The 12,926-nt window shown below is 38.3% G+C and overlaps 1 gene segment (V, D, J or C); it reads right to left on the reverse strand.

Moving 5' to 3' along the window:
* Positions 1-11,835: 11,835 nt before the first annotated feature.
* On the reverse strand, positions 11,836-12,349 carry LOC134479167 (Ig heavy chain V region MC101-like). The segment is given in 2 exon segments: positions 11,836-12,206; positions 12,291-12,349. Coding segments are annotated over 2 exon segments (417 nt in total).
* Positions 12,350-12,926: the final 577 nt, after the last annotated feature.

Consider the following 12,926-nt stretch of genomic DNA (forward strand, 5'->3'; position numbering starts at 1 on the left):
GGGGATCCTCACTTAGGCCTGGGCTTTCAGTCTGAGTCTGAGAGCTACTTTGCATTAGGGGAGGTTCTTGAGATGATAAAAAGAAGTGCAGGGCAGAATTTCTAGTTTCTTCTCCATGTGGCTGAGATTACCTTTGTGCTTAGAAAAAAAATGGAGTTGAAAACTCAGGAACTTTTCCCTGGTAATGTTTGATTTTCCAATTCAAAATGAAAACAGAAAGTATTAGTTACAATGTGCAGGCCTTGGAAGCAAATAAAAAGGGGTGTGGTATCCACAGGGAGGTTATAGAAGGTGAATCCTTTTTCACACAATACAAGTAGAACAGGTTACCTTATCTTCAATGTACTCTTATATTATTGTAAATTTCACTAGAGGATGTAGAATGGAATTGGGATCCCCCCCCCTGGATATTCTTTCTTTTGGATTATTTTCTATTATTATGTTTTTAGAGTTTCATATTCCATTATTCTCTTCAGAACAGCATTAGTGGCACCTCCTTCATCATGTGGCTTGAGAATAACGAGTCAAAACCATAGACTTTAAGTAGCCTTGTGTTGAAATTGATTTTCAAGTTATCTTCACATAAATTGACATCCAAAAATATCAGTAGAATAAGTACATACTTTTGCATTTGTTTTAGTATAAAAATATAGAATAATGATTATTCAATTGTGTGCAAAAACTGTACAATTACTACTTAGCAAATAGTCATGAAATTGTTTTCCAACTATATATTTGTATTTTTCATATACGAGGAGTAAACTTTTTTTTTTAAATCCCTTTCTGTGGACTCACCTTAGTCTCATCATGCCTCAAGAAATAACTTTTAGGGAAGCAGTTTACAAATATTTAATCCAATTTGTTTCAAAGGTTTGTCTGAGAGTAGATCTAAGACATTGATATGGGTTCTTTGTCAGTAGGCTGAGTGAGTTAGCCTTCCTATTTAGGGACACTGTAGTTGGGACCTAGTCTTTGCACCTTTTGATTTATGTCAGTTTCTCTGTGTCACTGCACTTTAATATTTCTCTGTTTGCCTCTTGTTTCAGCTTGTAACACATAAAAACATGTTCTGATTATGATTATGCATTGGTGAGTGAAGGGAAGATCGGCTGTTCTTAACAATTCATAAAAATCAGTAGACTGACACCAGGTTGTTATGTTAACTGAACTAAAGGTAAGCCAGAGATCACTGAGTGATTATACAAAGAGGAGCCGAGGGCAGGCATGAACATGAAGAACCTTGTGTTGATCACCATAGAGAGTAAGAGACTGGAGAGCTTCTCCTCATGCCTTGGTAATGGGAACACCAAGGAAGAGAAGTATAGAGTTACCATAATCTGTTTGCTTGGACTCCAAGAATTTGGATCTATTACTTGGCCTTGGAGTCCCCACATTTTGTTTTTCTTATTTCCTTGTGCATAATCTTTGTACTGTGAGCAGCTGTGGTGCAGACCAGTCACATTAGAGAGAAAGCCATCCATTTAATGGTCATTAACAGTATTAGTGCTGTGTTCTTCTTGTTCAGATACTCTGAGGATTAGGAGGATATTTTTCAGACATTATTCTCGGTTTCATTATAACCGGTTTCATCTCCGGTTTTCTGATATTTTCATTGTGGTTACAAAAATTTGGAAAGGAGTATCATAGAAATAAATGCACCATTCTATACTATATTGGAGAATGTGATATACGTCCATTTATTTATGTGTTTTTGTCTTTAGTTACTTCAGATATAATCTGTGTCCCTATTCTGTCCCATAATGCTGTTTTTAGATAAACCTCTCTACAATAAAATTACTAGGAAAAAGTCAGTAGCAAAAGCATGAATTCATGATAAATCCACACATCATTTGTCTTATATTTCAGAGGTAGATCCTTACTAATGTCTTTCTTCAATCATTTGCTTACCTTTATATATTTCAGAGGTGGATACTCACTTAATCGGTCATGTTGCTCGGATAATACCATACTGTCCATTTTCGTGATGACTAGGATTTTATCAACACAGTCATCAGCGAAGAAGGTACCTAAATGGAAAAAAAAACAAACGAAACAAACAAACAAATAATAACAGCAATAACAAAAACAACACATCCATCAGATGGTCTACCGGCAAATCTGTGGAGGTATTCTTTTAAATATTGACAATAAGTGGTATCCCAGGTAGATAAGGTTGGTGCCATCCATGGTTCTGCATTCCTGAGTTGTCTTAGAAAGGATGTAGAACCACCATGGAGACATAGCTGGTCAGATGAGTTTGTTCATGGTTTCTGATTCATTCCCACTTTTAAGTTCTTTCCTTGACTTCATGTTCTGATTTTCTTCTGTGATGTTTTGTAAGAGTTAAGATGGCACAAACACTTTCCTTCCCATGTTGCTTTTGGCCATAATGTTGATCACATAAAAAATAACAAACTAGGACAATTGAAATTTTTCTGATGGAAAGAGAGGTGTAGGGGATTGGGCATCCTGCACAACTGTAACCACAGTGACACACACACAGTCACATTGAGGATACATGAATACATTATAATACACACACAGCATCACATTCACAGACAGAAATACATATTCATAGGCAGGGGGCATGGCTTTCTTAAATCCTTTCTTTAGACAGGGTTACTGTCATTGGTCTGGGCTTACTCTGTAGACCAAGCTGGTATAAAACTTTCAGATATTGATTGTTCTGCAATTTCCCCCCTATTGACTGAATTACAGTTGTGCACCACTATTCATGACCATCACATGGAGTTGCTTTTAAAAATTAATTAAGAAAATAAAATGAATTAAAAATAAATTTAAGCATATTTCATACAGTACATTCTGATCATTATTTTTGCTTTCTTCATCCCTCTCCGAATCCTTCCTCTCCCCAAACTTGCTCAATTACATAACCTACAGTCTTTTATGAATATCCAAGGACTGTTCTCATGGCATTCATTCATATTGACAAAGAGATTTAAAAATCTGTAATTGTCAGTACATTTTCACATTTAAAATTCATTATATAATGTATATAATTATGTTATAGATTACAATATTTATTAGTATATACAAGGTGTCATAATACAATCTAAATCTGAATATTACTTAGGTGTACAGCACCTGCTTCTAGAATGAGTATCTGAGTTGACTTTCAGCACTTAGCTGAGAAGCTTGTGGGATGTTTATCACATGATCTGAACTCTTGCGATCCATTACGGCTTTGTGTCATGTCAACCGCTTTATATGTGTGCTTCCTAACCTAGAGACTGCCATTCCCTTTCATGCCATGAGATCATTTCATTTAAGTCTATGAATGTGAAAAATGGGCTGATCTCTTGAATGAAATAGAGGTCTCATCTTTAACAGGAAATAGTGATTTTTCTAAATTTATATTTATTAATTAAAATGAGGGATGGATTTTTGCAACCTTACCATTTGAATGTGTGTATGTGTGTATCTTATCTGTCTCAGTCAGTTGCTGGTAGAGCATTTCAGAGGTTAGCCATGTAGCCATGTTAGGCTCCAGTCTGCAAGCACAACGTAAAATCCATGATAGTCTCAGGGTTTGGTGCTAGCCCACAGGATATATCCCAAAGTGGACTGATGTTTGGTTGGCCATTCCTTCAGTTTCTGCTCCATTTTTTCCCTGTATTTCTTTTAGACAGGAACAATTTTGGGTCAAATAATTTGATTGGAGGATGGGGACAATTGCACAGGCTGTAACTCTCTGTGATTCAGAGCTCTGTGTACTCTCAGCACCCTCTGCTCATCCTGGGAGCTGTACAGGAGGTTCATATTTGAGCTCTCCTTTACATTTGCTCAGTAATACACGACAGTGTCCTCAGACCTTAGACTGCTCAGTTGTAGGTACAGGGTGTTTTTGGCATTGTCTCTGGAGATGACGAATCGACCCTTCACAGTGTCTGCATAGGAGATGTAACCACTATGACTATTAATATATGCAAGACACTACTGCCCCTTCTCTGGAGTCTGGTGAACCCAGTGCATGCCATAGATACTGAAAATGAATCCAGGATCTGAACAGGAGAGTTTCAGGGAACTTTCAGGCTTCACTAAGCCTCCCCAGACTCCACCAGCAGCAATTCACCTGCAAACAGAGAATTCTGGTCAGAAAACTGTCATTAAAACACCTAAACACACAAAACATTTTTTTCTATTTCTAATATGCACTCAATGGAGAGAATCTTATCTCTATATATTACTTGTTAAAATAAGCAGAAGGAAAACTAACCTGATGCTGAAGTTCATGATGCTTGGTCTGTGCAGTGCTGATAACTGAATGTGAGGACCTAGGAATCCAGGGTTTGATCTCTCTGTCAGAGCTGCAGGCAGGATCATTGCGCAACTGTTTTTCATGGGCACAGAAAACACTTACTTGAATGTCATCATGCTATAGCATGTTCTGGCATTGGAAGTGGGCTGAACCAAGTGATCATCACAGATATATGACATCAAAGTCACTGATTTCAGTTAGAGAGCTTGACCAATTATGGTAGTTGCATATTCACATATATTTTTGGTTAATAATTCACCATATTACATCTAGTTCCCTTTTCTGGATATTTTCAGAATGTGCTATGTTTCCAAATATCATGATCTTTACTATAAATGTATAATTAAATAGAATCACACATAGCAGTGTTTCTTGGTAAGAGCTCAATCTTTTTTCACTGTCTGGGCAGGATACGGCTTTTCCTTAATTCGGCTTTGGTAGAGAATCACATCTAGGAGGATTTCGTAGCACAACTCATTCTCTGTGACAGCTACACTTGGGAGTTTCTTGAATTTTATTTATTCATTATAGAATGTTGTCCTCAATTCTTTGTCATATTGTTTGACATAATATTTCCAGTTCCGTTTAAATATTTCCAAGGCTCAGAGAACATGAGGCAAGAGGAGCTGGAGAGAATGTAAGAGGTGAAGCAAGAGCCATAGCTCCAGACACATATGTAGCAGAGGATTTCCTTATCTGACATCAATGGGAGGGGAGGCATTTGGTCTTCTGTTGGTGTGATGCCCCAGCATAGGGTGATGTTAGAGCAGTTAGGAAGGAATGGGTGAGTGGGTAAAGGAGCACACTCATAGAGGTAAATGGCAGGGGTAGAGGAAAGATGTAGTGCAGGTTTTATGGAGGTGTAATTGGGAAGTGGTATATAATTTGAAAAGTAAATGAATAAAATGATTAATTAAAATAAATGTCCTCTATATGGGACATGTAGACTTAACTCTGTGCTTCAAGTTCTTATCTCATAAACAAAAGGACTTGTGTTTAGTTTTCCAGTCATACAAAAGGAGGCAGATTTTGTAGTCAGCCATTAAGCCCACATCTGAGATGTGGAGAAAATCTGGTTTTTGAGACTCTCTGAGAAACCAGTCTAGCAAGATGGTGAGGTGACATCCAGGCCCATGGAGGGAATTTATTTGAAAATTATTGTGTAGATTAATAGAATATATCTCATTATATCACACACATTCACACATTCACAAAGACACACAGTCACACTCACACGGGGTGGAGAGAGAGAGAGAGAGAGAGAGAGAGAGAGAGAGAGAGAGAGAGAGAGAGCACAATAAGAAATGCAGAGGCAGGGGGAGATATGGAGAAAGAATACTGATTGACAAAGAGACAGAGAGTCAAATAAACACATAGACGTATAGAATTGAAGACCCAGAATTGAACTCACATACCTATGGTCACTTGGTTTTTGACAAAGGAGCAAAAAATCATCCAGTAGAAGAAATACAAAAGTTTCAACAAATTGTGCTGGGTCAACTGGTGGTTAGCATGTAGAAGAATGCAAATTGATCCATTCTAATCACCTTGTACAAAGCTGAAGTCCAAGTGGATTAAAGACATCCACATAAAATGAGATACACTGAAACTAATAAAAGACAAAGTAGGGAGGAGCCTCAAACACATGAGCACAGTGGAAAATTTCCTGAACAGAACACAAATGGTTTAGGCTCTAAGATCAAGAATCAACAAATGAGACCTCATAACATTGGAAAAATTCTGAGGAATGCTGAATGGCTATAGAGCATCTATAGAACTGATGAACATCCTTAGTCATCAGGGAAATGCAAAACAACCCTAGATTCCACATCACACCACTCAGAATGGCTAAGATAAAAAAAAAACTCAGGTGACAATAGATGGTGGTGAGGATGTGGAGAAAAAGGAACACTCCTCCATTTTTGATGGGATTGCAATCTGGTACAACCAGTCTGGAAATCAGTCTGATAGTTTCTCAGAATATTGGACATAGTACTACTCGAGGACATCGCTATACCTCTCCTGGGCATATACCCAAAAGATGCTCTAACATATAACAAGGACATATGCTCCTCTATGTTCATAGTAGCCTTATTTATAGTTGCTGGTATCTGCACAGAACCCAGATGTCCTTCAAGAGGAATGGATACAGAAAATGTGGTACATCTACACAATGGGGAACATGTCAGTTACTAAAAAAAATGACTTCATGAAATTCTTAGGCAAATGGATGGAACTAGAAAATATCCTGAGTGAGGTAACCCAATCACAGGAAAAAAAAAAAAACCACATGGCACGGCTAATTGGATACTAGCCTCCAGGATTTTCTGAACATGCTGGAACTGTCTGTTACTTAGATCTCTGTGCACTTTCATCAGCAGCTTCTGGTACAAAGTGATATTCAGGAGGTTTGTGTTTGACATCAGAGTATGATTCGCCCACTGTGTCTCTTGCACAGTAATACATGGCTGTGTTCTCTGACCTCAGACTGCTCATTTGCAGGTACAGTATGTTCTTGGCATTGTCTCTGGAGATGCTGAATCGGCCCTTCACTGTGTCTGCGTGATAGATGCTAACTGCCATGTTTCTAATGGATGCTACCCACTGCAGGCCCTTCTCTGGAGCTGGCGAACCCCCAGTTCATGCAGCAGTTACTAAATGTGGATCCACAGGTGCATTTCAGTGATCTTCTAGGCTGCACTAAGCCTGGGCCAGACTCCCAAAAGCTTCATCTCACACTGAATACCTGCAAAAAGAGAATTCTTGTCAGAAATCTGTCACTAACAGTACAAAAGAAGAGAAATAAAAGAAATTTTCAATTTCTCATGTGCACAAAAGAGACATAATATCATTCCTATAAATTACCTTTAAAATAAGCACAAAACGCCCTAACTTAGGCTAATGTGCATGGTGAGTGGTCTGTGTTCAGTGCTGATCCTTGGATAGGAGGGCCTAGGAATCCAGGGCTGCACTCCTCTGTCAGAGTTGCAGGGTCAGGGCAGAGCTCTTTTTCAAGGGCACAGAGAAGCATTATTTGCATACCTTCCTGCAATAGCATGCTCTGGAATCTAACCTTTGCTGAAGACAGTGCTCATAGCAGGTATAAGACATCAAAGACACTGATGTCAGTTACAGAGATTGACAGTGTATGGTAGTTTGGTACTTATATTTTTTCTTTTTATTAAGGAACCACACTACTTCATTTTGTTCCCCTTTGTGCATGTGCATAGAATATGTTTTCTTTCCATATTATCATGATTCCTTGGTATCAGTGAGTAATTTAATATCACCAAACATAATTGTGCTTCTAGATAACAACTCAGTCTTTGCGACTGTCTGGGATGGATATGAATTTTCTATAATGTGGCTCTTAGTCATGGTCACACTTACAAGATTATTGTAGCAGAACTCATTCTCTGTAACAAGAACACTTGGGAACTTTCTGAATTCAAATTATTCATGAAAGAATGCGATCTTCAGAACTTATTCAGGCACCCAAGACCTTCTATACCTCCATCTGCTTGCCATATAGAATTTGCTCTGGAGATACATATCTATTGGCAGCAAATTGTTTTTGTTTCTTTTTGCATTCTGAAATTCACCATTTATTTCTCTTAGGTTCACCCCCCATCACCCTCTTTTCCTATCATTATATTAGATAAAATGTGACTATTTTTATGTTGTGTTTGATTAGTTTTCCTTTTCTCAAATTAATATGATTAGTATAATCAGAGTGTTTAATTAAATTTTATGTTGAATTTTTCCTATTTAATCAGTTCTCTGGTTTCCCTCCTCCACTAGCACATTTTTTTCACAACACCTTAGTTTTCCTTTCCCATCACCAATAATCTTTGGCTTTGGTTTTCCCTGTCCTACATTTAGGATGTATCCCTTCCTAGGGTTTTCATTGTAGTTGCAAAAGCTACAAAACAGAAACCAGAGCTGCTCACACACAATGATGATTTGGTAAATGAGAAAAACAGGCAGTGTTTGTACTTTCAAGTATTTGTCATATTGTTTGACATACCATATTTCAGTTACATTTAATCATATATATGTAGAGTAAGAAATTCCAAAAAAATAGAGAAAAATAATGACTACTAAATGGCTGAATATTTTAAAGACACTAATTTCCCCAAAGAAAGTGTTGAAGATTATGCTGCAAAATATAATATGAATGGATAGGCAAGAGAACCTTTAGTAAAAGATGATGGACTTTTATTTTTACTAATGTTAAGATAAAGCTTCTTATGTTGATAATAAATCCAGCATTGTAATTGCACACACACACACACACACACACACACACACACACACACAGAGAGAGAGAGAGAGAGAGAGAGAGAGAGAGAGAGAGAGAGAGAGAGAGAGGTGGAGAAGAGATGATGTCTGGGAAAAGAGGCACAAAGACCTGAGGTGGTAAATGGTGTTTATGGAAATGCCAAAGGAAAAATAATGTTTAGCAACATCACTGCAGTCACTACATGGTCTCCTGTAGGCATCTGGGGACATCTGTTAGGCATTGGGGCATTTCATATGTCGATCATCCAATGGAGAAGGTGTAGGTTGGACCTGGGTTCATGGCCTGTTTTGGAGAATAGGACAGCGACCAGGGGCAAGTGCAAATTCACACCCTGGACTTTATGGCCACATGGGGCAACTGAGGGTCTCCTGGCTGGTGAAAACATAATTATATAGAATCTTTACAGCGAAGGGCTGAAGAAGATGCACGGAATGTTGGAGCCATGGCAAGTGTGTCAAGATTGCTGGGAGATAAAATCCCAAAGGCATTCTTTTAAAGTTGTTTCCTGGCTAAATGGGACAAGTGGAGGGATCTTGACAGTCTATGTGTGATCTCAGTAGTCCTGAATAAAGATGAATCAGGTCAGAAATATAAAATACTGGATGAACAGTTGATTGGGATTTGGGTATCTGCTATTGTAAGAGCTCTGAAAAAGGCATGAATATTGACTTGTTCTTCCAGGAATATGAGGCAGTTGTAGGATTCCTGGTGGGGAAGATGAAAACCATCATAACTTTTTTGTTTGAAATATATGTGTTCAAATCTTTTAACTGTCAGTTTCTGAGTATCTGCTGAGTTCCAAGGGAGTATGATGCCAAGATTTTATATATAGTGTATCCCAATCCTTGAAGACACTGACCTCGTGAAAGCAAAGTTAGAAGACAATTATTCCTAAATTTAGAAACAGAAAGATAAGGAATATCTGCTAACATATGAAAAATTTAGTCAACCTCTTTCCAAGGTCAGGGAATTGGCCAGGAGAACTCATCCAGAAAGCAAGAAGACTGTCCATACCTATGACACAAACAGGCTCACATTACCCTGTAAGGAAATATTTATTGGAACTTCAGGGAAGCAATGAATGATTTTCTGCCTTACAGTAAAATGGTTTCATGGGGTTCATCAATCTAACAACTCAATACAACACATACTAAAATGTAAACATTTTTGAATGCCCAAAATACTTCATTACATTATTTTTTTAACAATCCGACTGAGGTATCTATTGTCCACTGGTTTACTCAGGGACTAGTTTCATGCTGATAACATGTAGGAGAAGGACCATAGATGTGTGCCAACTACACACACTATTCAGTGAGTATGTCTTCATGTGACATCACAATTCAGGCCTTCCATTAGACCACAGAGTAGTGAGAGACTGTACAACTGTGATATCAGGAAGTAAACACAGAAACGCAAAAATGTATTTGAAATGAAAATGTTACTTTCTATCTTCTCTATACACCCAGGCATGAGATTGCTGGGTCCTGTGTTCTTAATTTATAAATCAGTGGGATCCTCCACTTTATGAATCAGTACTGCACAGAATCATGCTCATGTTGGTAAGGAACAGGGCCCTCATTTTCTCCAATCATGCAATACTTCTCACTCTTTTTTCTTTTCTTTTTTTTTATAAATTTATTTATTATATATACTATAGCTGTCTTCAGATACACCAGAAGGGGGCATCAGATCTCCTTACAGATGGTTGTGAGCCACCATGTGGTTGCTGGGAATTGAACTCATGACCTCTGGAAGAGCAGTCGGGTGCTCTTAACTGCTGAGCCATCTCTCCAGCCCCCTCATTCTTTTTTCTTAAATTGCTCTCATTGCATTTGTTATCAGCAATTTTTCATTTAGAAGTTAATTTTCATTGGTCAAGTTGTGATTGGAGATGTTGCCTTTCTGAAACCTCTTCTGTCACATGTACTGACCAAAAAGAAGGACCCTATTTAGAGGACAGAGGGCAGAATTTTGCCGAAGAGGACATTATGCCTCTCCATTATGGGATTTTTATCCTGGAGAATAATGGTGGTATCAGGAACAGGTTTAGCTTCCAGCAGAGATGTCATCTGCAAGCGACAGGGTACATCTGTTGCCATGGCAATGGCCATACATTCCCAGCATACATTTGATTCAGCTCCCACCTTTATCTGGGAGTAGTTACATCACAGTTTAAGTAAAAAATCAGACACTTCCTACCACCTTCTTCTCCTCCCCCACCCAATTCCCTTTTGTCTCCATTGTCAGCTATAAACCTCTTCCATCTGGGAATGTATTGGCCTGGCCTGGTCTGTCTGGACGTGAGCCATGATTGATATCCAGAGAGTTTGTACCACTTTGCAATTCCACCAACAATGTAAGAGTGTTCCTCTTTTTCTACATTCTTGCCAGCATCTGCTGTCTCCTGAGTTTTTATCTTAGGCATTCTGACTGGTGTGAGGTGGATTCTCAGGGTTGTTTTCATTTGAATTTCCCTGATGGCTGAGGATGTTGAACCTTTTTTAATGTGCTTCTAAACCATTCGATATTCCTCAGTTGATAATTCTTTATTTAGAGCTGAACACCATTATTTTAAGAGGGTTACTTGATTCTCTGAAGTCTAATTTCATATCACCATCATATCAAGTGAAACACAAGCAAACTGACCTGAGATAAAGTGATCATAGATTGGACAATGTAGAATAAGAAGACTAGTCAGGTAGTTGGGAAAAATTATTTCAATAAGAATATATATGTGTGTTGGTCACAGTCAGTTGCAGCATATTATATATCTAATATATGGATTGTAGATCCTATGATTTAGCAATCACAATGATGTCTGTGTCATCATTAAATTGTGGAGATGTGTTTGAAAACCTCATTTTAGGGAAGATGAATACAATTAATTTCAAACATTTTTATGTAAACAGTAAAAATGTTACTTAAAGAGTGATCCTGTGAGAAAATCTATTCTAAAATCACCCTATTTATTCTCACGCGCACAATTTTTATTGAGTTTCTTTATTAATATCAGCTCAATAACTTCTTCTCATTAAATAATTTTTACTATAGAATCATTTAAATATTCATCCAGAGTGAACAAATAAGATCTGTAATAGTATATGACACTGAAGTAAAGGCTCTAGAGAATTTCCATGGTAGAAGAAGTGTCCACATTTCTAACATTAAAACACATGCACATACAAAATAGACTAACACTTCCTAGAGTCTGAAGTGATCCTGAAAAGTCCTCGTTGATCTTCACTGCCCTCTACTGGTCTTTACCATCCATGTAGAGAAGTTTTTGTGTAAGTTCACAATGGACTTCCCTCACTGTGTTTCTGTTACAATAGTAAATGCCTGTGTCTTCAGTTTGCAGACTGTTCATTGTTAAGAAAACTTGGCTCTTGGAGGTGTCCCTGCTGATGCTCAGTCGGGGTTTGAGAGCTGAATTGTAATCTGTGTTTCCACCACTCCAGATTACTCCCATCCACTCCAGACCCTTTCCTGGAGGCTGTCGAACCCAGTGTACATTATAGCTGGTTAATGAGAACCCAGAGACAGTGCAGGTGAGGGACAGGGTCTGTGAGGGCTGCACAAGGCCAGGTCCTGACTCCTTCAGCTGCACCTGGGACAGGACACCTGGGGACAAGCAACATCACCATTAGTCATTCATGCTATAGATTAAATGCCTCAGTGCCTCTTCTGAAACTCTGAAACACTTACAGCTTGGAAATGTCACCAGGCATAGCAACAGCACCAGGACATCCATGCTGTGATGGAGGCTCTAGTGAGAAGGAGATGTGGCTCCTCAGCTAGGCCTGTGCTTTCAGTCTGGGCCTGAAGGCTACTTTACATTTTGGGAGGTTCCTGAGTAAATAAAAGGAAGTGCAGGACAGAACTTCTAGTTTCCTCTCCATGTGGCTGAGATTACCTTTTTGCTTAGAAGAATTGGAGCTGAAAACTCAGGAACTTTTCCCTGGTAATGTTTGGATTTCCAATTCCAAATAAAAAACAGAAAGTAGTAGTCACATTGTGCAGGCCTTGGAGACAAAAAGGGAAAAGGAGGGGGGGATACAATGGTGAATCCTTTTTCATGCAATACAAGAAGAACCAGTTACCTTATTTTCAATGCAATTGTGTATCATTGTAAATTGCAGAAAAGGATGTAGGATTGAATTGGGGATCATTTATTCCCCAAGAAATTCTTTCTCTTGGATTCTTTTCTATTATTATCGTTTTAGATTTTTATATTTCATTATTCCCTTCAGAATAGCAGAAACAACTGCTTCACCAGGTGGTTTGAGACTAAAGATGCAAAACTATAGACTTTAAATAGCCTTGTATTGCTATTGATTTTCA

The sequence above is a fragment of the Rattus norvegicus genome, chromosome 6, assembly GCF_036323735.1.
Source record: "Rattus norvegicus strain BN/NHsdMcwi chromosome 6, GRCr8, whole genome shotgun sequence".
Taxonomy (NCBI): Eukaryota; Metazoa; Chordata; class Mammalia; order Rodentia; family Muridae; genus Rattus; species Rattus norvegicus.